The sequence below is a fragment of the Notothenia rossii genome (assembly GCF_949606895.1).
Source record: "Notothenia rossii genome assembly, chromosome: 9".
Taxonomy (NCBI): Eukaryota; Metazoa; Chordata; class Actinopteri; order Perciformes; family Nototheniidae; genus Notothenia; species Notothenia rossii.
The window spans coordinates 17,922,934-17,949,651 of NC_136907.1; the positions used below are offsets into that span (position 1 = coordinate 17,922,934).

General features: G+C 39.4%; 3 protein-coding genes across 8 annotated transcripts; 1 reads left to right on the top strand and 2 right to left on the bottom strand.

Moving 5' to 3' along the window:
- Window positions 1–7,210: 7,210 nt before the first annotated feature.
- LOC307019139 (organic cation/carnitine transporter 2-like) lies at window positions 7,211–14,305 on the bottom strand. 2 transcript variants are annotated; one of them, XM_079649781.1, is made up of 11 exons: window positions 13,924–14,305; window positions 13,176–13,358; window positions 11,207–11,310; window positions 10,842–10,996; window positions 10,554–10,725; window positions 10,273–10,405; window positions 9,950–10,044; window positions 8,992–9,206; window positions 8,044–8,226; window positions 7,725–7,860; window positions 7,211–7,324 (listed from the first exon to the last, which is right to left on the bottom strand). In XM_079649781.1, the coding sequence occupies exons 1-11, from the start codon at window positions 14,128–14,130 to the stop codon at window positions 7,255–7,257; spliced, it is 1,653 nt and encodes a 550-aa protein (XP_079505907.1). In that variant the 5' UTR covers window positions 14,131–14,305; the 3' UTR covers window positions 7,211–7,254. The 2 variants fall into 2 exon arrangements, with proteins under 2 accessions (XP_079505907.1, XP_079505908.1); XM_079649782.1 differs by lacking the exons at window positions 10,554–10,725; window positions 10,842–10,996.
- A 111-nt stretch (window positions 14,306–14,416) lies between these two features.
- Window positions 14,417–20,768, bottom strand: LOC307019141 (solute carrier family 22 member 4-like). 5 transcript variants are annotated; one of them, XM_079649788.1, is made up of 11 exons: window positions 20,301–20,768; window positions 19,731–19,913; window positions 18,692–18,795; window positions 18,153–18,307; window positions 17,875–18,046; window positions 17,493–17,619; window positions 16,841–16,941; window positions 16,360–16,574; window positions 15,954–15,985; window positions 15,803–15,883; window positions 14,417–15,127 (listed from the first exon to the last, which is right to left on the bottom strand). In XM_079649788.1, exons 1-10 carry the CDS (start codon window positions 20,505–20,507, stop codon window positions 15,824–15,826), a joined length of 1,356 nt encoding a protein of 451 aa, XP_079505914.1. In that variant the 5' UTR covers window positions 20,508–20,768; the 3' UTR covers window positions 14,417–15,127; window positions 15,803–15,823. The 5 variants fall into 5 exon arrangements, with proteins under 5 accessions (XP_079505914.1, XP_079505912.1, XP_079505910.1 ...); XM_079649786.1 differs by lacking the exon at window positions 16,360–16,574 and adding an exon at window positions 15,518–15,653 and having other exon boundaries at window positions 20,301–20,767; XM_079649784.1 differs by adding an exon at window positions 15,518–15,653 and having other exon boundaries at window positions 15,803–15,985; window positions 20,301–20,766.
- Window positions 20,769–22,497: 1,729 nt separating this feature from the next.
- Window positions 22,498–25,210, top strand: LOC307018472 (uncharacterized protein; the record flags this gene model as incomplete). The annotated part of the gene is made up of 6 exons (XM_079648705.1): window positions 22,498–22,529; window positions 22,799–22,871; window positions 23,070–23,393; window positions 24,092–24,418; window positions 24,881–25,006; window positions 25,125–25,210. Exons 2-6 carry the CDS (start codon window positions 22,817–22,819, stop codon window positions 25,208–25,210), a joined length of 918 nt encoding a protein of 305 aa, XP_079504831.1. The 5' UTR covers window positions 22,498–22,529; window positions 22,799–22,816.
- Between the last annotated feature and the right edge of the window lie 1,508 nt (window positions 25,211–26,718).

The following is a 26,718-nucleotide window of genomic DNA, read 5'->3' on the forward strand; positions in this document are numbered from 1 at the left end:
GCCCAGGACGTAGCCAGGCCATGAGTAAAATGAGCATGCAGGCCCGTTGGTGCCTGCAAACCCTGACTCGTATAAGCCAGAGCTATCGCTTCCACAATCCAGTGGGAGAGTCGTTGCCTGGTAACGGGCTTGCCCTTATGAGGGTTAGCCCATACAAAGAGTTGGTCAGAGCATCAAAACTCTTTAGACTTGTCCATATAGATGCGCAAGGCACAAACTGGACACAGCAAATTCGGCCGCTGTTCTTCAGAAGAACATAACGGTGAAGAAAATACCGCAAGGTCAATGGGGGTACATGAGCCAACCACCTTGGGCACAAAAGCAGGGTTAGGCTTCAGCAACACTCTTGCTTGCAATGAATGTTGCTGACTCGCTTGGCGGATGCCAGAGCCAGCAACAACACTGTCTTCAGTGACAGCCAGGTGTTTCATGTCAGCTTCTTCCAGGGGTTCAAATGGAGGTCGAGTGAGCCCATCTAAAACCACTGCCAAGTCCCATAAGGGCACCAGTGACCTGGAAACAGGGAGGAGCCTGCGAGCCCCTTTCATAAAACGGCAGATCAAGGGATGTTGGCTAGCCGTCTTTCCCTCAAAACCCTCATGGCATGCAGCAATAACAGCCAGGTGCCCTTTAATTGTAGAGAAAGCCCTGTGTTTATCAATCAAGTCCTGCAGAAATGACAAAATCACACCGACAGGACATTGAAAAGAGACGTGTCCCTTTTGGAGGCACCACTCCTCAAACACCCTCCACTTACAGTCATAAAGAGACTTGGTGGAGGAACCCCTTGCACTCTGAATAGTGCCCCCACTGTACTCAAATTATACCATTCACGGGCCAGGCCCATAGTGCCAAGCGCTCCGGGTGTGGGTGAAAAATCTCCCCCCCCCTCCCCGCCTGAGACACTATGTCCCCGCGTAACGGGAGCCGCCACGGCTGCCCGCACAGCAGCTGATATATCTCCGCCAGCCAGTACATTGCAGGCCAGTGCGGAGCTATCAGCTTCAGCTTGTGGCGATGCTCTCTCACTCTGGCCAGAGTCGGAGGTATTACGGCCCCTACACACGGCGGCGTGCGTTGTCGCTTGCCGGCGGGGGGGCTGAAACTCGACCAACAACCAATCACACGAATCTCCCGCCCCAGACACACAAGCACGCGGCTTGATTGGCTAGAGTTTGGACTGGCATATGATTCGATTGGCTGACGCCTACGTCGAGGCGTCAAAAATAGAACATTGCTCTACTTTTGCAGCGAGCACCGCGAGAGAAGCTACGCTTTGCTCCCACAATGCAGTTCGGCGAATCGTGACGTCACCCCATTTAAAGTGAATGGGCAGAAGCGTTGAAGCGGCAACGCACGCCACCGTGTGTAGGGGCCTTTAGTGTTTTGTCAGAGCCTGAGAAGTGCAATTCAACATCTGGCTCCAGTCCAGCAGGTGGAGACAGGGAGCCTAGGGTCTGTGATTCCACTGAGAATGTGGCTCAAAGGAAGAGTGAGTCTCCTATTTAATGAGCTTAATGCAATGCACACTCGCAGCTGAGGACAAACAATTCGCTGTGAGAGAGGAGAAGAGACTCAAAGATTCGACCAAAGGCTTGACCAAAGGCGCTGCTGGTGAATATCTGTAAATGTATTAGTCTGTTTGAACCATGTTTGATTAGATTTATTATTATTTCTAGTCTTATCTGAAGAAGCTAAAATATAAGATGCTGGAATATAATTTACTTTGTTGAGATGCATTTACTTTTGATTAAATGTTAAGTTTAATTGTAACTTGATTATGGAGCAGAAATGAAAGTTCTTGTTAAAGGATGGCATGTTTTTTATTGAAATGTTTATTTGCCTAAAATGAATGAAAGTATGTTTTGTGTTAAAGGTGTTCAACCTAAATGACTAAATGATGCATCAAGAGGCTAACAAGAGGCTGAATGAAGCAAAAAGGAATCTGCAATCACTCAAATAAAGAGGAAAGATTCAAATTTGAGTTGTCCCGTGTGTCCTTTTGGTCAAGAATCAAGCCATTTTCAAGTTTAGGCAGGAGTCCATCAAACAAACCAAATCACAGCTTGACAATTAGAGCCAGGGGTGGGAACGCGTACAGAAGGACCGACGGCCAAGCGTAAGGAGCACGTCCACGCCTAACGGTGCGTCTAGACAGCGCATTGAAAAGAACAGCCGACACTGAGCGTTTTCATCCACCGCGGCCCGGCCGTAACGCACCCACAACTGACTCACAATTGTTGGATGCAGAGTCCAATCTGCATAGTGGTGCACCTCTGGACAACAGATCCGCTCCGAGTTTCATCACCCCCGGTACGTGCGTTGCTCTCAGAGAAAGGAGACGGCCGCAGCTCCATAGTATCAGTTTGCGTGCCAGCATGTGTAACTGGAGAGAACGCAAACCCCCTTGACGGTTTATATACGATATTGTGGTCATGTTGACATGATGTCCTTTGAGAAAAGGAAGAAAGCGTTTTAGGGTGAGAAACACAGCTAAAAGCTCCAGATAGTTTATATGTGACCGTTGAAGATCTCTTCTCCAGAGACCCCTCACAAGTCGACCTTCGTATATATACCTCCCCAGCCCGTCAGACATGCGTCTGTGGTGACCACTTTCCGCGATAGGACAGTACCCATTGGCACGCCCCGTACTAGAAAAGCCGGGTGCAGCCAGTGGTGCAGTGCCATTAAGCATTCCACAGTGACCATCACGGGGTCCAGTCTGAGGGCAGCTACCCTGCGCTGAAAATCCCTCATGTGTAAGCGGCCCAGTCGTACCACCAGGATGGCTGACGCCATGAGCCCCAGCAACCGCAGACATGATCTGAAGAGAGCATATTTGCGTGGCCGGAAATGAGCGAGGCAAGCTCTGAAGGCTCTCACTCTCTCTGCTGACAGGCGGGCTGTTAAGGACACTGAATTTAGGCATAAACCCAGGAAGAGTACAGTCTGGGCTGGGGACAACATGCTGCTTTCTGTGTTTATTACGAAACCCAGGTCAAGCAGGTGTTTCACGAGGATATTCGTCTGCCTAATAGCCTCTTGCTCTGACTGTGCAAGAAGGAGCCAGTCGTCTAAATAGGTTGCCAGACGAATGCCCTGCTGTCTTAACGGGGCGATTGCTGCCTCCGTACATCGTACAAACACCCGTGGACTGAGAGACAGGCCGAAGGCAAGGACTCTGTACTCGTAACAGACACCCTGAAAAGCGAACCTCAGATATTTCCTGTGTGGATAATATATTGGGATGTGAAAATACGCGTCTTTCAGGTCGATTGATGTGAACCAATCGGCCTGACGCACGAGACGAAGCAGAGATGCGTGAGTGAGCAGCCTGAACTTGTATTTTCTGAGGTATTTGTTCAGAGCCCTTAAATCCAGGATAGGGTGAATTCCGTTCCCTCCACATTTGGGGACGAGGAAATACCTGGAATAAAAGCCGCTCTGACTCTGTTCGGGGGGCACTATATTGATGGCCTTTTTTTCTAACAGCGAAAAAATCTCCTGCTCTAGAATGCGGGCCTACTCTTGGCTTGTGAATGCACAATGCCCGAGAAGTGAGGGGGGGTGACAGCGTATTGGAGTCTGTAGCCCCGCGATATCGTCCTCAACACCCAAGCTGAGCTTGTGAGCGCTTTCCACCTCTCGCTCATGAGAGTGAGAGGAGAAGTGGCCTCTGCCCTGCTGTCGGCTCTCTGTGCCTTTATTAGTTGTGTTATGGGGCCCTCTAGTGTCTGAACATGATCGTACCCATGACTGACAACCTCGGCCGACACTGCGCATGCGCGAGGTGATTGACAGACTCGGCACACGGCTTGCAAATCCATGCTGAGACGGGGCGAAGCTGGTATGCTTTCGCCCGGAGGGGCAGGCTCGGCAGCCTGAGCGGATGAAACACATATATCATCCTCATCCTCGTCTGAGTCGGATATGAGAAACTCTGAGGTACCCTCCTCGTCATCCTCCATATAGTCCAACTCCAAAAGACGTCCTCCACGGGCGGAGCCACGGTGAGGTCCAGCTGGGAGGTCCAGCTAGCCTCAGCGCACGGCTCAGCCTCCGTGGCGGCTTCCCTCATTTTATACCCGCAGCCGCAAAGTCGAGACTCGGAGCCTCCGTCTCCTCTGGTGTGAGGGAGAGAAGGGTCCATCCTCGATAGCCGGAGTGCCGACTTGGAGGGACGGAACAAAAACCTTAACGTTAAAAAACGGCGGGGCAGAAACGAGTATTAACTGGTGGGTTGATATTCGAATCTATGCGAAGCTTGAGCTTGACAGTTATTCAAACACAATTGTGTGTTTTCTTTTTTAGAATTAGCACCAAACACTCATGTTGCAAAGCACATCCATGCTAATGTTTTCTATACATCTATGTGATTGATATGTATTGGTCAAGCTTTAATTACTTCAATGTTACTCCTCACAAAAAATGTAATTAAATCGATTGCAATTACCAGAAGGTAATGTTGCTTAGGAACAACAGTAACCGGTATCAATTATATACAATTAATAGTACAATGTTTATATAAGCAATTTTTAAGACAATCAATTGACTTTTGTCAAACACAGCAAGTTATGAATGTTGTTTTCTTGTTATGCACGGGCACTTCAAGCTGTTGGGATCAAATGCAAATAAAGAAACCATTATTTGGTTGTCAGCAAAAAGGAAATGTTTGATTATTGTTTAATTTCTACTAATTCAATTTTTAACCTCAAACATGTACGTAACCTATAAAAAGTGATGCCACCATCATAACCTCTCAAGAGTCATGTAGATGATGAGGATAAGGAGGGGTTGGTTTTGGTGGCTACAGTATATTAAAGAATGATATGAGATTTTTTGTTGCAGTTTTTGTTGCCATTATCTTGTCTGAACATCCAGTATCAGGAAGTTCTGTGGTTGTTTGGGTACATTAACTTGTTGTTAGTCAGCTACGGTGACCGTATGTTTTACCCCATAAGCTACCCACCTTTCTCTTTTTTGCATCTGTTGAATAGTTTGATGTTGTCCAAAACTCTCTGCCAGGAAAATAACAGAAAAGGCAGAAACAACAGCCAGAGTCCCCAGTGTGATATAAGGCAGGTACTCAAAAATATTCACATGTACAAGGTGAAGTGGAAAATAAAAGTGTGTACAGAGCATCCAAACAACAAATAGGTGCTGATTATCCACATAAATGTGTCGATGTGCTTACACAAATTCAGGTTGAACTAGATACTGTAGTACCTGATATTGAAGACAAATTGACTCACTCAGCTTAACAACAAAGGAGCAAGGCAGCTTCCTATTCTGGAAACAGTAACGCAAACGCCTGTCATTGTGTTCCTGAGCACTGTTGGGTAAAGCTCTGCAGTGTAGGCGTACATCAGGGATGTACCTTCGGTGATAACAAGTTTACCCATCTCCAGAGCGACAGCCAGCTCTGATAAAGCTGAAACGCAAGAAATGGATTAACAACAGAATAGAATGAAAACAATACCTGCCCCTAAATTATGTGAATTATTAACTGCATTGTGTTGGCCCAGGTTTTTACAAGAATAACCATTGAATAAAAAATATTATATCTCTGTATCCAGCACAAGTCTGACAATGTTATATTAGTGCATTGCTGAATCCGTGGAGTACTCTAAGACTGAAAGCATTTGCTTGGAAGCATTGCAGTACCATGATGCACCACATCATGACACTGCTTACTTTGAGGCACCAGTTGAATAAGATACAGTGACACTCCCAGGAATAAGATAAAGATGACAGAGTCGGCGTGGGAAGTATTTCAGTGCCAGCCAGCAGGACATGTAAGCTGGAGGTTTTCCAGGCACTTCAACCTACCAAGACACTCAGAATATGCTCTGGGAAGACATAGGTAAGGAGGCCTACCTCCCTAGCCTGCTGCCAGCATGATCCTGCCTGACATGAGTGGAGAAAAATGGATAGATGCATTGTGAGATAAACTTTGCTTGTTTTGAGTACAACCCACCACCAGAGAAGTATGTAGAGGAGGCCAGGCAGAGAGATAGCAATCAGGTAAAAAGTAAGCAAAGAGAGGCAGCATCATGTAGCCAACTGCAAAACAAAGACCCACACACAGTGATGGGAACAAGACCCGTAAGTCAAGATCTCAGTGGACAGGAAGAGAGAGAAATATATTAGAGAAGTTCAGGTGGGGATAATAGTGTCTAGACTTCTCATCATAATCCTTCATATCATTATCATAACTCCCCTCCAATGTTTTGCAGGTTTTTTTCTGCTGCAACAGAAGAAAAGACCAGTTTGCCCTCTCCAAAGCTGTGAGCTAGCCACGCCCCTATACTAGGCCAATGCTAAGATTAAAAAAGAGACTTTTGTTACTACCATAATTTATTCATAGTTTTTTTTTTAACCTGTGCTAGTTAACTTATCTTTTTTACTGCTACTTATTTCTTCCATGGTTGTTGAGTCATTGGTTTTTATTTGACGTGTTTTAGCCTCTTATATTTAATGTTGCCCACTTATTTATTTTCTTGCCTTCCATGCACCATCCCTTTGCTGTTGTAACAACATCTTTCCTGCTGAGGAACAAACAATGTTCAATACCCAGACATAGCTGTCAGGGGAACAATCATGTATAAACTATAAACAAGTTACTCTTAGTGCTTGTAATGAAAAGGTCGCAATGTAGATCAAGTCAATCAAGTCAGGAAGTTCTCCCAGCAACATTTACAGTTTATATATTCCAAAGGTTAAACAAAGATATTGATAACAGATCCAATAGCTTTTTGACAAAGCAGTATGGTGTCACAACAAACATGCCAACTGTACAATATTTGTCTAGTGAAAATGTTGTGCTTTTCAATGTTGTTCAAAAAGAAAATAGGGCAGTGTTTTAATATTAAAGCTCTGTTTTGATATTTGTAATTTTACTATAGCTTGCAAAGAGCGCACGCACAATTGAATTTGTTCCAAAATTATTAAGGCCATATTTGTATCATAGTGCTCCATAATGCTAATTATCATTGTAATAAAATGTCTGTGCTGACCAGCCATATGCAGTATTATGATACTTGACCTTATACATCATGATAAAAGGCTTCATAGCCTTCTAGGATTTTGTGATAAAGCAATCTGAATATTCGTGAGCACTTGTAAATGTGATAAAAGCCTTCAAACTATTAAAATTATGTTCGTAAGGCATTTTAGACATACAGTAAACAACAGTGTTATCAGAACCGTATACAGTAGTATAATATTTATGAATAACTCATTCATGTTTGACAATCAGAGTCTACTTTCCAAATGCACCACAGGTTTCAAATGTTCTTTTCTTGTGATGCATGGGCACTTCATGCTGTAGTGATGAAAGACAACAAAGATAAAACAATAATTAGCTTTTCAAAAGGAACAAAAAATAAAAAAATAGACTGATGACACCATCATAACATCCTCTCAGATTGACATGGATAATGACAATGAGAGACGCTGGGTTTTGGTGGTTATATTAAAGGTACCATGATATTTTTTGTTGAAGTGTTCTTTGTTCTAATGAATTGCTGAATACATAAATTCAAACACTGCTTTCTTGGTATGAATGTGTCAATAAGGACAGTTTAAGTATTGAGAGTGTTTTGCACATTTCTTTAAATCTAATAAGTGAATTATTTTTCAGCTACATTAAGTGTGTTTGATACTCAGTGTAATCTCTGTGTTTTATAATGTTGATGAAGAAGTAGTTAATGCAAGATACCCACCTTTCTCTCTTTTGCATTTGCTGAATAGATTGAGGTAGAGGTTTTCCAAAACTTTCCGGCAGGAAAAGAACTGCAAAGGCGGAAACAACAGCCAGAGTCCCCAGTATGTTATAAGGCAGGTACTCAAAAGATTCCCCTGTATAAGGAGAAAGCAAAATCAGAAGAGGAAGATCTGGGGTCCTACACATGTGCACTGTAAACATTTACAGGATGTGAAATCAGAGCATCCAAACTATTAAAATGGCAGTTTATCTTCACAAATTCAATATGTTAAGATAGGATCAAACAAATATCAACTATTGAAGACGAGTTGACTCACTCAGCTGTAACAAAAAAGGAGCAAGGCAGCTTCCTATTCTGGAAACAGTAATGCAAACGCCTTCCGCTGTGTTCCTGAGCACTGTTGGGTAAAGCTCTGCAGTGTAGGGGTACATCAGGGATGTACCGTTGGTGATAACAAGTTTACCCAGCATCTCCAGAGCGACAGCCAGCTCTGATAAAGCTGAAACATAAGAAATGGATAGAATAACAACAGAATGTGAGAATTTTTTTATCAAATGTTCTCCTTTGCTTGAGTGACTCCAACGCTTTATTCAAGTCCTCCTCTTTCTCTTAGCAATTATTCCACTTACAAAGCCTTCTTAAAATGTCTCTCTCTCTATATACTATATATATATATATATATATATATCTCTGGTAATATCAATAATTATGGTTTTAAGTTCTAAGTGATGGCACGAGAAGTAAGTGGGAGGGAAGTGACCCCTAAGTCCCTTTCTTAATTTGGCATCATTGCTGGTGTGATCCCACTCTGAAGGAAATCTCTCATTGAGGTAAAAGAAGGACAGCCGGGTCCAGATATATGTCATCATGTAATGTAAAAATCACTGGCTGGGAAAACTGACGCGCTAACGGCGTTAGCCTGGAGTCAGATGTAATATTTGGAGTGCAGTTTACTTTGATAATGAGAACATGGCTGTACCAGGATATATCTAATGAGAACATTTCCATCGAGCTTCACCACGTCTTCACCATGAGCCTGAGTGATCAGAGGGTCTCTGTGCTGTGGAGGACGCTCTACCTTGTTCCTGTGCTTGAGGCGTCCCAGTGGCTACTCTCATTGCACATGTTTACTCTTACTTCCTATGTTTGTATAAATAGTTATTGACTTTAGTCCAATACGGTGCACCTGTAATAAAACATAATATCCCCCCGGAATAAATTAAGCATTCTGATTGATTGATTGAAGCAGGTAGTGACTGCTTACTTTCAGGCACCAGTTGAATGAGATACAGTGACACTCCACCAATGAGTAAGATAAAGATGACAGAGAGTCGGCGTGGGAAGTATTTCAGTGTCAGCCAGCAGGAAATGTAGGCTGGTACCTCTACAGCTGCTGAGATGAAGCAGCTGATGTAGGGATTAGCATGAAGCCGGGATGTGTTCAGGGACAGGCCATAGTACCCAATACTCAAAGAGAACCTGGACATACACAGACCAAAGAGATGTTCGTTATTAGGTTATGAATTTATTGAAAATGTATGATCCAATATGGTTATAGAGAGCTTTTGTCAAATGGGGCAACTTCAATCATTAAAGCAGAATATGATCAAAACCAATGAGCAGGTTTTGGAAAAAGAACACCATTGTAGGAAGTTGTAGCCATGACAGTAGACATTGCTACAAATATAGATGTTGCAGCGAGTGGTTGAGTTTATGTTGTGATTTTCTAGTCTACCAACCACTAAAAAGGACTTAACCCCACATAGCATCATTCTTCCATTTGCACACACAATAAAACACAAAAACTAATGGCAAGAGCTGAAATGCCAGATGCCAACCTACTCATCAGGACCGTTTAAGGGCCAAGTGCTTTGGAGGAGCCGAGGAGTTGTACCTGTATTCCAACTGTGGGTATGAATTTAAATCTCATTATCTTTCTTAATCAGGCATACATCTGTAAGAATCATCTGCTAAACTACTTTAGGTATGCCAGTGTGATCTAAAACTCAATATGATGGCTGGGGAGTTTTAATAAAGAACATTACTCATCACAGTAATGTGATAACTTCTTCTGCTAATGCATTACCTATTGAGTACATTCTGCTGTCTTTCCCTAATTGCTTCTCTTTACCAAGGAGCTTCACTTGGAGGTTTGGAACCAACTACTAGGAGTTGCAAGTTCAGTAAAAAGGACATGAACCCTGTTCAGAGTGGATACTCACCACACCAGGCAGAGAATGACAGTCGTGCTTCTGACGCTTTGTGTCTTCACCAGGCTGATAACATTGAGGGGTTCCTGAGGGTGCCTGTCATCATCCTGCAAGATAATACAAAAATATAATAATATCAGTCTTACCAGCAGCTAGTTATGTTTCAGCTAGTCTATAACCTACCACTTTGGTGAAGAAGTAAAAATGTCGAACTGTAGGAAAAATAGCTATGGAAAAAGGAGTGCTCTTTACAGAATAAATAGTACTATTAAAGTTGGCCTTAAGCATATCAATTGGCTCTTATGTCTTTACAATCCTATTCAAGCCAGACTCACATGTGCGCTGTAATCTTTAAAGATGACCATTGGAGCCTCAACTCTGTTTGTCTTAGCCGCCTTTCTCACTATGACCTCGGCCTCCTCCACTCTTCCCTGAGAGAGTAGCCAGCGAGGAGACTCCGGGATTAACCTTCCTCAGCATTAAAGAGAGAAAAAAATGTTAACCAGTGGGTTTAAAATATAAAACAAAAAAGAAGATGAATGCAAGTTAAAATATTTCAAATTGCCAAATTGTTGTTACCCTCTCCTGACATTTTGCTGTTATAAGTACAATTTACCACCAGAGAGGGATGTAGAGCAGGCCAGGTAGAGAGATAGCTATAGAGAGAGATTTCCAGTCCCTTAAAATAAAAGCTATGAGAGGCAGAATCATGTAGCCAATGGCAAAGCCCAGACACACACCCATAGATGAGAATATGACCCGAACATCACCAGTCAAGATCTCAGTGCCTGTAGACAAAGAGAAATGTATGATAGAAGCAAGATGTACATGGCAAATATATGCATATCATTCAGAATCAGACATGTCTTTAAATAGTAGTTTTCTTTGTTACAAGAGCATTTACCCAAAACAAAACCGGAAACATAGTTGGATATCTGTCCCAAACCATTGAAGAAAATGAGGATGGTGAAAACCGTCCAAGAAGGTGAAAAAGCTTGACATAAGGAAAAAATTGTCTGAACTGCCATGGTGGCGAAGAAAACAGGCTTTCTTCCAAACCTAGAGTGACAAAACAAGGAAATACAGATGATAGAATACAAATTATACAAAATAACATACTAAATATAAACAAGAAATGCTTCATCAACTGTATGGATCAGAGATCATCCAGCATTATGTACCAACATAAAATGTTACAATAAGTAACGTAATACTGAGGAACACGCCTGTTGGATTTGTTGACTTAAATATTTTCAGTGATTTCTGTACCTGTCTGAGAGCTGTCCTGAGATGAAGGATCCAACAAGAATTCCCAGGAAGCAAGCTGTGGAGGTGAACGGTTGCTTCCACTGATCACGGCACACCAGGTCAAACTGGAATATCCATACATGAAAAATGTAGCAATGAGTACAATGACCAAAGGAATCCATGTCAAAAACAACCTGATGAATATAAGTACAATATTCAGTAGCTGACTAGCCTGGATGCTATACTTAACCAGCTTAGCCATGAGCCGGGTTTTCAGGTCTCAGGCTAGAAAATGACATTCCCAGAATAAATGACCATATCTTCGATTCTAAAAGGGTTAAATTAATAATATTTGTTCTCAAAGTAATGAGAAACCTGTGAGTTGGATGTAGAAAAGTCAGAGTCAATATAGATGTTTTTTATTTTAAAGAAAATTCAGATTGAACATAGTAAAAAACTGTAAATTATAGTGTCCGTCCAAAAAATATTTTTTACTTATAGTGAAAACTACCCTTGGATGATGGTAAGGTAGACTAAAATGAGCTTTAGGAATCCAAAGTACAACATATAATAACTAGCCTGTATCAAGATTGATGCAAAACAATTGACATTTTACCTTTTTAGAGAGGTTTAGCAAAAAAAACTGAAATGGGGGTTTTACCGTTTCTCTGGAACCCATTGGTCGATTTTGGTGATTGACATATATTTCTGATCGCTAGAGCCAATAGAATCGAAGGGGGATCTCCCCACTCACACACATGGTAAAAAAAAACACTCATAACACGCAGGGGTGAAGTGATCTTTGCTTTTGGGATTGGGTTTGAGTCCAGCATGAACTTTTTTGTTTATTTCATGTCGATGCACACTGAATATTATGTAGTTTGAATAGAGGATTCCTAATAGGTATTGTTTGCCGAGACCAACATTAATGACCCATCAGCAGTTTAAAGTCTAAATATCCCTGCACATGCAGCAATGACATTTCTGCTGTTATCTTTGCAAAACGAGTTAACAGTCACATCTTATCTGGATGAGTGCTGCAGAATACCTTTTTTATAAGGGATACATGTGTGTGTAGTCTTTCACATACATGATCGCCACAGTAGTCGTCACAGTTTCCCTGGGGGGGGGGTCACAGTTTAACACAGATGAGGGACTTCTCCACGCTGCTTTCAAACTGTGAGTAAACACCGTGTGCTTCACTGGGAGGCTGTCTGAAGGTGTACACAGGTCTCAGATGGACTTAGTATCACATTAGGAACGATATTCAGTGATAAATCGGGCAACAATAGCTGGTTGTAATTATTTATTGGAGCTCGCAATGTTTTGAACAGACATCCCCTGTCAACTCGTTTTTCTTTTTGTAGTCCTCGCTGTTCGCGTCCGGATATCGCCATCCTAACCACAACCTCAAGCACTGGTACTGAATGTGCATCAAAGTCTTCCTACGGAGCCAAATATACCAAAAGATGTATGTAAACAGTGCCCCAGTTGATCGGGAAACCAGTTAATCCGGAACACCGGGGTCTCTCTGGTTTAACAGATTAACATCTCCGTGATAGAATGGTTTATCTGTTTGAATGTATAACCATTTTGTCAAAGCTGCAAATGGTAGTATGTGAATGAGCATCATATTTGTAGAATTGTATCCTTTTATCAAAGGAATTCTCTATCATAGCATAGGAAATGAAGAAAAACAACAGCTCGAACATCCTCTAAACAGGGTTAACTGGGGAAATGTTATTCTTATCACCCATTCGTTAGTTTAAACAGATTATTATTTTACATTTTGAATGGCCTTTTCAGCTTCCGTTGGTGAGTTCAGCCCATCTTTTTTTAAATAAGCAAATAGTCTTATGAGAACATGACTAGCCCTTCATATGTGTAGAGATCACCTTGTAACTTGTCACCTATTTAGTCCATAGCTCTAACATTCTAGAAATTTTAAGAATAGTCTGCTCTCTACAGTTTAAACTATAGGGACACACACCTCAGAGACTACGGTAGACTGGTAGATGTCTTTGCTGTAGCTCCACCCGTCCACACAGCCTTCCTGCTCCAGTTCGGTGAGGTTGACGTCCCTCCCGGGAATGAAGCCCTGAGCAGAGAGGTTTCTGACCACATCCAGCCTGTACCTGCTGCACCTGCTCTGCTCCTGTTTCCCATTCACCACCTAACAGTCACATTAACATTATTAGAGTTATAACCAAAATTCAATCAAAACGAACCTACCCATGTCAAGTGTGGTGCCATACCGTGTAATAAAAGAGTAGAAATGGTGAAATGTGATAAAGTATGTAAGCACATATACTTAAGTATTTTCACATTTTGCTATTTTATACTTTTTACTCTTTACTCAATACATTTATTTTACAGACTTAGTTACTGGTCTCTTTGCAGATTTAGTTTTAAATTAATCTATGTTATTATAGGTTAAGTTAGCCAGTTTGTGTATAAAACAATTCAAATAAACCCCACCTTTACCCAGTCCAACATCAAAGTTAGGAACATATCAATACATGAATGATTACAACACAATTATAAACAACATGGTGCTTATGTATGTCATTCTGTATGGAGGAGTACTTTTAATTTTGGTATAAAAGTATATTTTGAATACTTCTGTAGTTTCACTGAATGCAGCCCTGCAGAGTATTTGTATTTGTTTACTTCAGTAAATCATCTGATTTATTTGTCCTAACCCTAACCCTGCTACATTCTTCATTTTTTTTTATTACCTCTATCGGGATTATTGCATCGCGCCAATCTTGAGTCAGGTTTTCCTCAGGAATCAGGCAGTTGTGTCTGGGAATGTCTGTCAGGAAGACAACAGAGAAAACGCCAAATCCATTGGGCACAATGCTGGCACAGAGCAGGAAGAAGACGACCTGCTGGAAACGTCCCCACTGACCCAGAAAAGCAGTGGACTCATCGTAATCATGCATAGCCTGAGTATTAACTGTCTCCTCCCAAGCTTGCAGACTAATTCCTTTTCCAACTCAACAGAATGAAGACATACAGTTTGCAGTCTCTTAAACTGTGAGATAGCCACACCCACAGACATTTAAAAAAAGGAAGAGTTTTACAGCATTTCTCAAGCAATAATTTCCTCTTAGGTCTGCTGTTTAATATCTCAATCTTTATTTATTCATATAGCACATTTAAAAACAACCTTCAGTTGACCAAAGTGCTGTGCAGGCAATAACTACAATATTAAATAACACAATGGGAGTTGTTATAACTTGCTTTTATTACTGGCTAGTACAGTAAAAGTTATTTTGCCTTTCATCTGAAACATTCCTTTGCTGCAACACTATTCATTTTCCAAAAAATAGCTGACAGGAATCAAGTCCATACAAGCAAGTCACTCTTATGTCAGTTGTAATAAAATGCAAAGCAATAATTATCCAGTCAATCCAGTCGGAAGGGTTCTCCAACCCACATATCTACACATATTCCAATTACTTGTATATAGACTCGCATTTCCACAATACACAGCGTTTATTAAATGTGTGGGGTTCTTTTTGCATTAAAAAAGGTACAGTAACACACCTGTTGCATTCTATCATGAAATGAATGTATGTAATGAAAAACAGTTGTAACAGTTATTTGACATTTGACAAAACTTGTGTTATTAAATATTATTGTAAGGATCTTTTCTGGTTCCCTTTTAAGGTAACACACATCTCCACAAGTAGATTTGAACTCCAAGTTTTCATTCAACCATTTCAGTTACAAAATAGATGTTTGGGAAAATGAAAGAGTGATGTTTTCAAATGGCAAAAAATGTTTTAAACAATGAGAAATGTTAACAGCACTAACACAATTCAAAAGCGATATTCATATATAACTTTCATTAATGAAGTGCTAGATTGTCAAAGTGGACTTTCAAGATGTTCCAATCGTATTGTTGTTTCTTTTCCAGTGCATGGACACTTAAACCTGTTATAAAAGCAATAAAAAGGAAGAGAAACATTACTGGCTGCACGGTAAGGACTGTGATTTCAAGTTCAAATTCATGCTGTGATAATAGTGCTCAAACTACAGTTCATGTATTAAGATAATCTCAATCCTGGAATCAAGAATTATTTGGCATTTTTGCATTAAAACGCTTTTTATAAATGTTCTGTTCATCTTTTTGTCAGTATGGTATGCCAAGTAAAAAGGAACATATTTAAGAGTGTAACAGAAAGTCAAATAAATAATCTTTTAAAAATGTGAATTCTTTTTAACCCCATAGTTATTAAATATGTTAACCATCATGTATTACTTTATATCTAAAAATGAGGTTGGCATTAAAGAAGCTTCATAGCTATTTCCTAAGGTACCCACCTTTCTCTCTTATGCATCTGTGTCATAGTTTCAGGTAGAGGTTTTCCAAAACTCTCCGGCAGGAAATAAGCACTGATGGCAGCCACAACAGCCAGAGTCGACAGTATAATATAAGGGAGATATAATATGTATGTATCTAAAAATTGAAAAGGTAAGGTTTAGATTGGAGAAAGGTCTGGGGGGGCTTTAGATGAAGTTATGTCAGAGTGCGTGTAAGGCTCTCAAACTTGCTGAAGATATAACAAACTGGACATGCATTAATGCAGCAAATGCAAATGTACTCACTCAGCTTTATTACAAAAGGTGCTATGCTTGATCCCACTCTGGAGACAGTCGTGCAAGTCCCTGTTGCTGTGTTACGTAGCACTGTTGGGTAAAGCTCTGTCAAGTATGTGAACATCAGGGAGAAAGTAGTGGTAAAAGCATATTTACCGACCATCTCCAGTGCAATACAGAGATTGGGTAGACCTACAGAATAAAGAAATGGTTTGTCAACTGCACTTTATTTGACCCATGCATGTACCGTGAAGCCATTTTCTCCTACAATACAATAACAAAGGTTACAAACCTCATAATTTAAAGTAAAGCATAACTCATTCCTGACTCATGATGATTAAATGCACAAATCAATGCAAGAGTTCTTTCCCTTGCTCACCATTAAATACAAAATCCGGTAATTGAGTTTGTGAGAAGTTCCTATATAATTCTAGCAGTTATTCAACCCAACAGAGGTAAATATAAAGTATGTTTGGTGAATAGCTTGAATAAATAACAATTGTGAATTTTTTTCTCTATCTTAAACCTTTGTTCTGAGAGTCCCCCCATATTTGTTTTGGGCTTACTTTGAGGCACCAGTAGTATGAGGTAAAGCGGCATTGCTCCAAGAAGCAAAGAGGAGATGACAGACGGTCGGCGGGGAAGGTAGTGCAGAATCAGCCAGCTAGAAATGTAGGCTGGTACCTCTACAGCTGCTGAGATGAAGCAGCTGATGTAGGGGTTAGCATGAAGCTGAGCTGTGTTCAGGGACAGGCTATAGTATCCTGTTGTTGAACAGAAGCTGGGCAAGAAAAAGACACCAACGGATCGGAGATGATTGAATAGAAAGGCCCTCACTCTTATCAAAAAAAGAACTGTTAAGAAAATAGAATGAATGTATATTTTTTATATCTTGTTTAATAAGTGATCATTATAATGTTTTTTTTTTATGTGAATGTGCATTTACATGTACATGAGTGGGATGAGCCCTCTCAGACGTCATAGTAACTGTTAATAATGCAGAAAAATCTCATTGTAAGTAGAGGAAATAAAAAGCAGCATACTTACAACACAAAGCAGAAGATAAGAGTGGTGGCTCTCATGCTGCTTTTCCTCAGCAGGTCGAGGACATTGGCTTTTTCTTTAGGCTGTGCGTTTGTCTCATGACCCTGGAGGATTGAAAACAAAAGGAAATTGTAGTTTCTTTCCTCAGTGGCCTAATATCTATGAAAACACCATTAAACATGCATTTTTCTCATTTAAATACAAATGTGTCCATCCAGAAAAAGACAAATGTTTATATCATACGGCGCTATGATGAGACAATATGGTAATGTTTGTTTAAAATGAGATGATGTACTAGCGCTACCTACCAGTGGGTATTATGATTTAAACCCCTTGCTCTGGGGTACATTTTGTGAATGGTCCTGCTAGTGTCTCTCCCTGCTCTGGGTTTTCTGCTAGAACCCCTTCTCTTTTTAACGTGTGTGGTTGTGTACTGTATTTGTATTATTTAAAATAAGGACTAATTCCAAGGCTAATCGAGATGTTTTTGACCATTCGTTTTTACAGACGTACAACACTTATATGTTGCTTGTGAAATTACTAAATCACTTTAGATGTGTTAAAATCCTGGCCTACAACATTCCTGACAATGATACACATAAGAAAAGTGTTATAAAAACGGAGCACCAACAAGAGGAAGGGCAGATAAACTCACACTGTAATCTTGAAAGATGATATTCGGAACCTTAACTTTGTTCCACTTAGCAGCCTTTCTCACTATGGCCTCAGCTTCCTCCACTTTTCCCTGAGAGAGCAGCCAGCGAGGAGACTCTGGGATGAACCTGCGTCAGTGTTTCAGATAGACAGAAAGCTAGACTCGGGCTGGATAAGACAGACTTTAAAGACAAAGTATAAAACATTTTGTATTGATAGTACAGCTGAATATAGACAGCAAAGAGGGAGAGCGACAGGAGAATTACACAGACATGTATTCATCTTGTACTTTAGTGTGACTATGGGAATATCTCTATAGGGAATGTATGTAAAACAGGCACAGCCATTGATTTGTATTTCTACTTTCATGTAATGAAACATACGTCCAGAGAGGGAGGTAAAGCAGGCCGGGTAAGGACGAAGCCAACATGAGAGATTTCCAATCCCTCAAAAAGTAAGCAGCAAGAGGTAGAATCATGTAACCAATGGCAAAGCCTAAACACGAGCCCAGCGATGAGTAAAGGACTCGCACATTGCCAGTCAAGGTCTCAGCGCCTGTGTGCAGAGATAAGAGAGAGAAGTTTTAACACATTCCTGCATTTTGTTTAATCTGTCAACAGTGTTAAACGACAGAGGCACTATTATAGACTGTGACATGTACCCAGCACTAAAGCAGCAACAAAGTTGGACATCTGTCCCAAACCATTGAAGAAGAGGAGGATAGTAAACATAGTCCACGAAGTAGAGAAGACCTGAATGAAGGAAAATAACGTCTGAACTGCCATGGTTGCAAAGAGCACAGGTTTTCTTCCAAACCTATGAGACACAAGTGAACATAATAAGAAAAACAAATGCATAACCTAGAATGTACACATATATGAACATAATAGCTTTTCTGTCGAATATTTGAGTGTAGATGTGCTCCACACAAACATGTGTGTTTACAGTTTTTGTGACATCAAAGAAAAAAAAACACGTAAGGTTACGTTATATACTATATCGCAGCATTATTGAGCACCATGTAATCTGATGCTGGAAAAGCTTTTTATAATCTGTAAGGCACAATAACACAAAATCCAACATAATGGGTTTTAGTAGCTGTGTATAAAATCATGCTCCAGGTGTCTTATGCGTCAGTTGGAGTAGGCCACAGCAATGCTAGTAATGTATACATCACATGGTTCTGGTGTTTTATAGTACCGGTCTGACAGCTGTCCTGAGAAAAAGGATCCAAAAAGAACTCCAATGAAGTAAACTGTGGCGGTGAACGGCTGCTTCCACTCATCACTGCACACCAGGTCGAACTGGAATATCCAAACAATACCATGTTTAAAAATGACATTGTTGGCATTGTTCGAGGTATTTCCCCGGTAATGGTATGATCTCTCTGCAGCTGGTTCTTTAAGACACTTGTTCGATGTCTGATTATATTTCGATGATGCTAAGTCTGTGGGGTAAAATGTGCCACTGTAAATAACTACTGTAGCGGCAAGTGACACAGGGGACTTTTTTAGTACTTTTAGTAATTATGTGACAATGATGCAGTGATCTTGCAGAGATACAGTCACAAAACTTGACAGATATGTAGTTTAGATATATATATATATATATTTGTTTACAATTAACGAAGATATTCACTTTAAATGAAACCATCTATCTGAAATAGAGAGAATATTCTAATCTGGAGAAAAACAGGCTGAACTTCCCAGTCTTGACTAGCAGGCAGAAAAACAAGAGAATTTGCACAGCAGTCAAAGGGCACGTCTCGGGAAGAGAGTAGATCCCTATCTAGCACATTGAATTGTAGATGTTTATGTAAATTCATAATACACTTAATACTCAGTACCTCGCCCAAGTTAGGCAAATAATATTGTATTAAAGTCAAAAATAGAAGAAAACTGTTAAACATTAAGCTTGTTAACATTCTATGCTTACATTGTTCTGTGGAGGGATTATTAGTATAGGTACAATAATAAGCAAGCATTAACATGTCTACTGACTGACAGCAGCTGTGTGCACTCCGCTGTGCCAGGTGTGCTAAGGCACAGAGGTTTTAGACAAATCCAAATGATATGAATATAACATTTAGAAAGTACTTAGCTGATTTAGTACACATTAAGAGAACATGAAAAAACCTTGCACTGAAGTATGTATAGTATCAACAAGGGGATACAAAAATTCAAAACATAAAACAAACTGACTGCGAAGATCGGGTAAAAGGTTTGGCACGCACACACACCTCAGAGACCAGAGTAGACTGGAAGATGTCTTTGCTGTAGCTCCACCCGTCCACACAGCCCTCCTGCTCCAGTTCGGTGAGGTTGACGTCCCTGCCGGGGATGAAGCCCTGAGCAGAGAGGTTTCTGACCACATCCAGCCTGTACCGGCTGCACCTGCTCTGCTCCTGTTTCCCATTCACCACCTAACAGCCACAGTGATACAAAATGTGTTGGTGTTATCAGTAAGGTTTATTTTACAGTGAAAGTATGCTTTTACTGTGTAATGTGTTATAGCGTGTAATACAGTGAAAGCCCCCACCCCCCCGGCAACACAGAGGGCCTCATCACATAACTTTGCGTGGCCAGGGGCAGCCCTGCGTGTAAGGACATGTGGGAAACAAACGTTGGGCAATATAGCTATGCACTAACAATACTTTTACATACATTTGCTCTAAGAAGATGCATTCAATGACAGAAAAACTGCATATGTTTCATTCTGGATATTAGAATTCACTTTCATAAAGATATCATCCAAAAGTTTGTGTACAAAAAATGAAATCATGTTTCCAGAAAAGCTTTAGCAGATTCACCTTTATTGGTATGATGGTTGTATTCCAGTGTTCGGTAAGGTTGAAACCAGGAACAACACAGGTATGTCCCGGCACATCCGTCAGGAAAACCAGAGTGAAAGTACTAAATCCATTCGGCACGAGGCTCACACAAAGCAGGAAGAAGACAACCTGCTGGAAACGTCCCCACTGACCAAGAAAAGAGATGGAGTCAGCAAAGTCCTTCATAGTGTAAAAATATCTAGGATGACGGCGACATCATCTGTCTTCCTGGAAATGTAACACAGGTAGTGATAGAGCCAACCTGTGGCATAAAAGAGAGTTCGAAAAAAAAACTAAACTCGGACGGGACATTCCTATTCAGCCACCACCTTGTCTCGGCATGACAGACAGCAAGCCATGCAACAAAATAACTTGATCCTCAACTGCACTGTCAGTACACAGCCTCAGGTTCCTATCAACCACTGTTTGCATGATTCACGCTTTATTAAAACTGTATTTATACAAAGCAGGTTCACCGAGTGATATGCTCCTCCTTCTAGGAACGCCCTGATTATTTTGTTTGTTCTTCCCCCTTAAGAAAGACAGTGATAGTAACCACAAATGCAGGTCATACTTTACAGATGCATACAGAAAACACTTTTTCTACCAACATTTCAAGTGACTACGATCACTTTTGTAAAATTACATTTAAGCAATAATATGTCCAGTGTTTTGCAATATATCACGAGATAATGAATTAAAACCCCTGTATTATGACATATATCGCATTACCAGAGTTTTGTCAATAAAGTAAACAACTGTTTCAACCTATAGAAGCAATAATTGTCAAAGTCAAAAAGCGATGGATAAATAGTTATTTTGATTAAGATCTTCACTGAAAATATTTGAAATTACACAATGCTCAGTGCTGGAATGATTCATTTTTAAGTCATTCTAAAGTTGTTTATACCAATAATACTACAGTCTGAGACAGTTTTTATTTTTGTATAGAGACTCTAAAAAACCGTAATCATACTTATACAGTATATATATATATATATAAAATATATGCTTTGTAACTTTTCAAATACGTTTTTGTTTTTATTATGAACCCAATAAACAAATATATTTTGTTTATATTATATTGTTTTGTTTCCTGTCTGCGCTTCACCACAAACCATCAGATCAAAAATGCAGATACACCTTAAGACGACTAGTTTCCACAGAACTGGTGAAAGAAAGCGGAGAAAATGAGGAGATATCTTTAAAGTCAAATTGAATTTGTATCTGGTCAAGTCATCCAACAGTTCTGGTCAATGCATTATAATCCCCTCTTAGAATACCATATTGCTATAGAAGTCTGTAGAAACAAATAAGGCATGACACAACATGAAATGAACAAGAGAGATTAAGAAACAAACAAAAAGATGTGTGTCAACAATTCAACTCCTGAGCAACAGTGCAGAGAGCATGTTGTAAATACCAGAGAGCCATATGACCACTAGGTGGAGTACTGCATTAAGTGAAGTACTTTACTCCTTCAGAGGTACTTCCGCTTTACTGAACTAACATTTCATTTCATACCACTTCAAACTGCAGTATACATTTCGGAAAAAACTACAGTTGTTTTATGAAAACTACTGTAAAGTTATTTTGAAGATGGATGAACTAGCAATTTATTTGCTTTGCATTTCATAATTGTGTTAAGTGTGTCCTCCTCTGCCCTTGTCAGAACATACAGCAACAAACACACATGTATATTTATGTATAGGCCATAATGTGTTTTTTATAGTGTGTCCTCTGTATTTGGATACAGTAAAAATGTACCACAATCAAAGGTTATTTGCCATAATGTGGGATTTCCTTTTAATTTCTCCCCTGGATAGGACGCTGAAGAAAGGCACCAAAACCAAAGGTTATTTCTACAAAAAGAAAGAAAAGCATTTAGTGTTTAAGGACATTTTAACCATTCAAACTGTGACATCTCACACAGCATATGATCATTCAGAAATGTTTAGATTTAAAGTACTCTTTGGGGATGGTTTCAAGTGTAAGAAACCACGGGTTTTGTCAGCAGTCTATATCTGGGTACTGTCAGTTATAGGCGATCACCGTTTACTGGCTAGATGTTGGTGAATGGACCAAAACCTCCGCCTTACACTTCATGAAACACAAGACGACAAAAAGACAAGGAGCATACGCCAGCCCTCTGTCAGCAGCATATTCAAAGGTCAAACAGCAAGGAAGCAACATAGCATTGTCAAGGCGGTGAGTGACAATTTAGAATATACTCATATCTTGTTCTGAAATAATGTAAAGTGAGTAGAATCATTGTATTACTGTTTTTTGTAGAAGGTATAATATTTGAGAGGGTATACATTATTTTGCTTCTTTTTTTTTGCATTTTTTATGCGCTATTCATATTGTTCAGACCTTATTTTATTAAAAACATATTTAGTTAAAACCTAAAAGATAATTTTGAAATTAATTAAAATATAAATACAATGTGGCGCTCAATGCAAATGTTTTGTATTTAGTCCTAAAACAGGGCAACAATGATTTCCATCTCCATGGTGCTCATCACTCTGGCAACCACAGTTCTGGCAAAAGGTACTGTACGGTGTATCTGTATTTCTTTAAGGAAAAGTTAGCAGAGAAAAATTGTAAAAGTATGACTTTTGGAGCAAAATGTAATGATACAAAAATATATAAAATGTTGAAATGGTCTTGCATAATTTCCTTTCCAAACTGAGATGAAATGCCTTTCAAAAACAAGACATTTCGACAGTATTTTCTCTTTCTTTTTAGGATCCATCGAGTGCAATTTATCCGAGCATCCTGAAGCTCAGGCGTGTGTTGGAGCAGTCGGAGAACTGTTGATTTTCCATCTGCCAAACACAGCAAATACAAGCCTTAGGTTGAAAAAGGATAATGAATATATCCTTTTAAAAATACAAAAAAACAAGACATTATATAAACATGAAGAGTTTGTGAATCAGTATGAACTCTTCACAAATGGAACCGTCAAACTGGGTAACGCGACAAAGAGACACTCTGGAGATTACCAGCTGGAAGAATTTGGATCTAATGGTTCTTTACTGAAAATGTTAAAAGTGCATCTAGAAATACAAGGTAGGTGAAAAATAAGTTTAGAATGTTTTTTAGAAAGAGACAATTGTTAAATAACTTGGTAAATCTACAGCAGTTATGGAATATATTTTGATCTTGGATAACATGCGTTCACATTTGCATTTGATACACTTTATTCAATTATCTTGAGATGTACTAATATGTGTGGGCTAGGTATACCTGCTTACTGTATACTAATCCTAAACTTTAGTTAGATATATAACTTAAGAGATATTTCTTCAACATTTAATTGTTGTGCCACTTTGCTTTTATTAGACATTGAACGTTTTACACATCTACAATGACATACAAATATAATTAACTTAAGAAGGTCATGTTGACCTTGAATGTACTTATTGTAAGTCGCTTTGGCTAAAAGCGTCAGCTAAATGCAACGTAATATAAAATAAATATAATGACTCAATTGTCGCCTACATTTGCTTATGCAAAGTGGGATTGTGGACAAGAGTTGCAAAAGATACAATTGTGTTGTCACCATCGTGTTTTAGGCAATTATGTTTACAGTTTACATACAGCATTATGAGATCGAAAAGAACATGGATTCTTTTTTTCCTTTTTTTTAACAATACAAATAGGAATTGGTTCAGCTAATGACTTCACAGTTAAAAGAGTTGGTATTGGACTTTACTTAGCAAATTGTTCTGTAAATAAATGTATACGTTACTCCATGTTTCTTTCAGCTCCAGTGTCAAAGCCAGCTGTTTCTCAAATGTGTTTGTCACCAGAGCTGATGAACATCAGCTGCTCCTCTGAGGGAGACGAGGTAGAGTTCATGTTGACCTTGAACGGTCTCGTACTGATGCAGACCAGAGGTCACAGCCAGTCCCCGTCGGGCTACAGGACAGCAAACATGGAGGCAGTGGCTGATAGTTTAGCTATCCAAAGTGAAACAAGTGTTTCAAATGTGACCATCAGCATGCAGTGTCAGCAAACAGGAGACTTGGTGTGTCGTGTTTCAAACAACTTCAGCAGAGATGAAACGGTAACTAACCTAAATAACTGCCAAGGTAAAGTATTTAAAAAGGATGATCGCTTTTTTTATTTCAACATCAGCTCGTTACTAATATTTTATATTTGTTATTAATACAAAGAAAAAATAATATATATATATATAAAAAGAATCCACATATTTATAAATAATTTAACAAATGAATGGAGACACTGTTTTCCTACCGTGGCATGGGACTGCTTAGCTTTTCAATAGTAGAATTAAAGGAATAGTTTGTTTTTGCTTTCTGATATTTATACATCTCTTAAGTCGTCTAGGTGGTAGGCATCTAACTGGAATCGTCTCAACTGTTTGCCGTTTCATTGTTTTGCAATCCTAATCTCATATCCATTGCTGATAAAAATGGTACTGTAGTTAAAATATCAGATGGAAGACAACAAGGCATATATTTGTATCCAATATATTTGGTTGGGAATTCTTAAATGAATGTTATTATAATATATCATCTGGTTTTTTCTAGATTGTGTTCCTTCCTTCCCTGTTGTGGCTGTGGCTGGGACTGCTATCACTTTCCTTCTTCTCGTGGCTTTGTTTCTTTATGGAATAAAAAGGCATTACCTACCAAGACCCGCAACTCTTAATGATGGTAAGTATGTGTTTAACTGTTACTATAGCCTTTCTATATTCTAAATGATTTTTTTTTGTAAAAGTTAAAAAGATGACATGATGTTCACTGTAACTACTGTATTTAACTTTAATTTAAGGTAACCCTGAAGAAGAAATAGTCTACACAGAGGTGCGAATCATCAGGAATACAAGAGATTCTGGGCCCAACCAGTGTGCAACATGAAGTGTCACAGTCACAGCGCCATTTCAAATCCAAACTTAATCTTGATCAAACTGGCTGAGGCTGACAATAATTTCCATCTGCCGGTTTAAGTTTCTCATAAACTTGTCTATTGTATATAGGCTATATATATATATATATATATATATATATATATATATATATATATATATATATATATATATATATATATATATATATATATTAAAAAAATCTAATTTCGTAATTACTACAATAAAATTGTGACAGTTTAAATCAAAATGTCATCAATTTACTTTTCAAACATTAACATGCTTCTATGTAATTTTTCCCCCCCAGTTATTTGACTTGTAAATGTATCATGCAGAAGAATATTCTCTGTAATATTTCTCGAAGTGTATTTTTACTTGTATTTTTTAAATAAATATTTACATAACTCAGATGATTTCCTCTATGTTTATTTTTGTACAAACGATCTAACATTATCCAAAAAGGATAATAAGTCTTTTGTAAGGTTTCCATGAAATTTCATGTCGTCTTTAACTTTAGAACTTTAGACCAGGCAACAATTTCCCAATTTATAGTGGAACTTTTGGAGTGTATTGGAAGGAAGCACTAGCAATGCAAGTTTACTTATTCTTCAGAAGATGAAGCCCTAACTGTTATGGTCATGAAACAATACACGCTTCATTTGTCTTTACAATGTTCTATTTTACAATGGCTACACATCCCCTTGCTCAAATGAATAATACTATTGCTTAGCAGAAACAGGGGGCCTTCAGAGAAGGTTAAGAAACTAGGCATCAAAGTCTGCAGTTTTATATTAACATGTTAGTGGTGGAACCTGAGGACACGTCGAGCCAAGACGATGTTGATTCTCACACCACGAAAATCAGTTTGCCCACAGCGTTACCTCTACAGTTTCTCTCTTTGTTTGTTTTCCACTTCTTTGATCACTTAGTTTTCCTTTACAGCCAAACCCATACGATAGACCTTGGTTGGTTTCTGTGTTTAAGGCAGCAACACCGAATTGAAAAAAACTGCGTTTTTTAACTGAGCCTAACAAATGATACGAGTCTGGTTAAATAGCAAGGCCTGCAATCTAACCCTTAATGTTTTCCTAATTTTTAAACAGCAACAATAAGTGAATGGATGGATGGACTTCTTTGTATTCTTTTTATTTAAAACAAAAAGCACAAGGCACCAAATGATGCTTGAAATGACAAATGCTTGTTCAGTCTTCACTGTGTCGATTCACCCGACAGATCATTCAGCAGACCACAGTGTGACCATCTCTTTTGCGATCACACATAGAGGCACTGTTGTCTCTGTGGCTGAAGCAGAGACTGAGAATGGAAAAAGTTGTGGTTTCCCACCAAACATCTCTTAAATCGTGTCTAAACAAGGTGCCATTTCCTTTCCAGTTACTGCTAACCTACATTGGTAGTGCAATTGTGTTTAAATGTTGAGGCAGGAAGTGATTATTTCTGTGCAGTACATTTCTGTAAATCATCCTACCTTTGATATAGGCT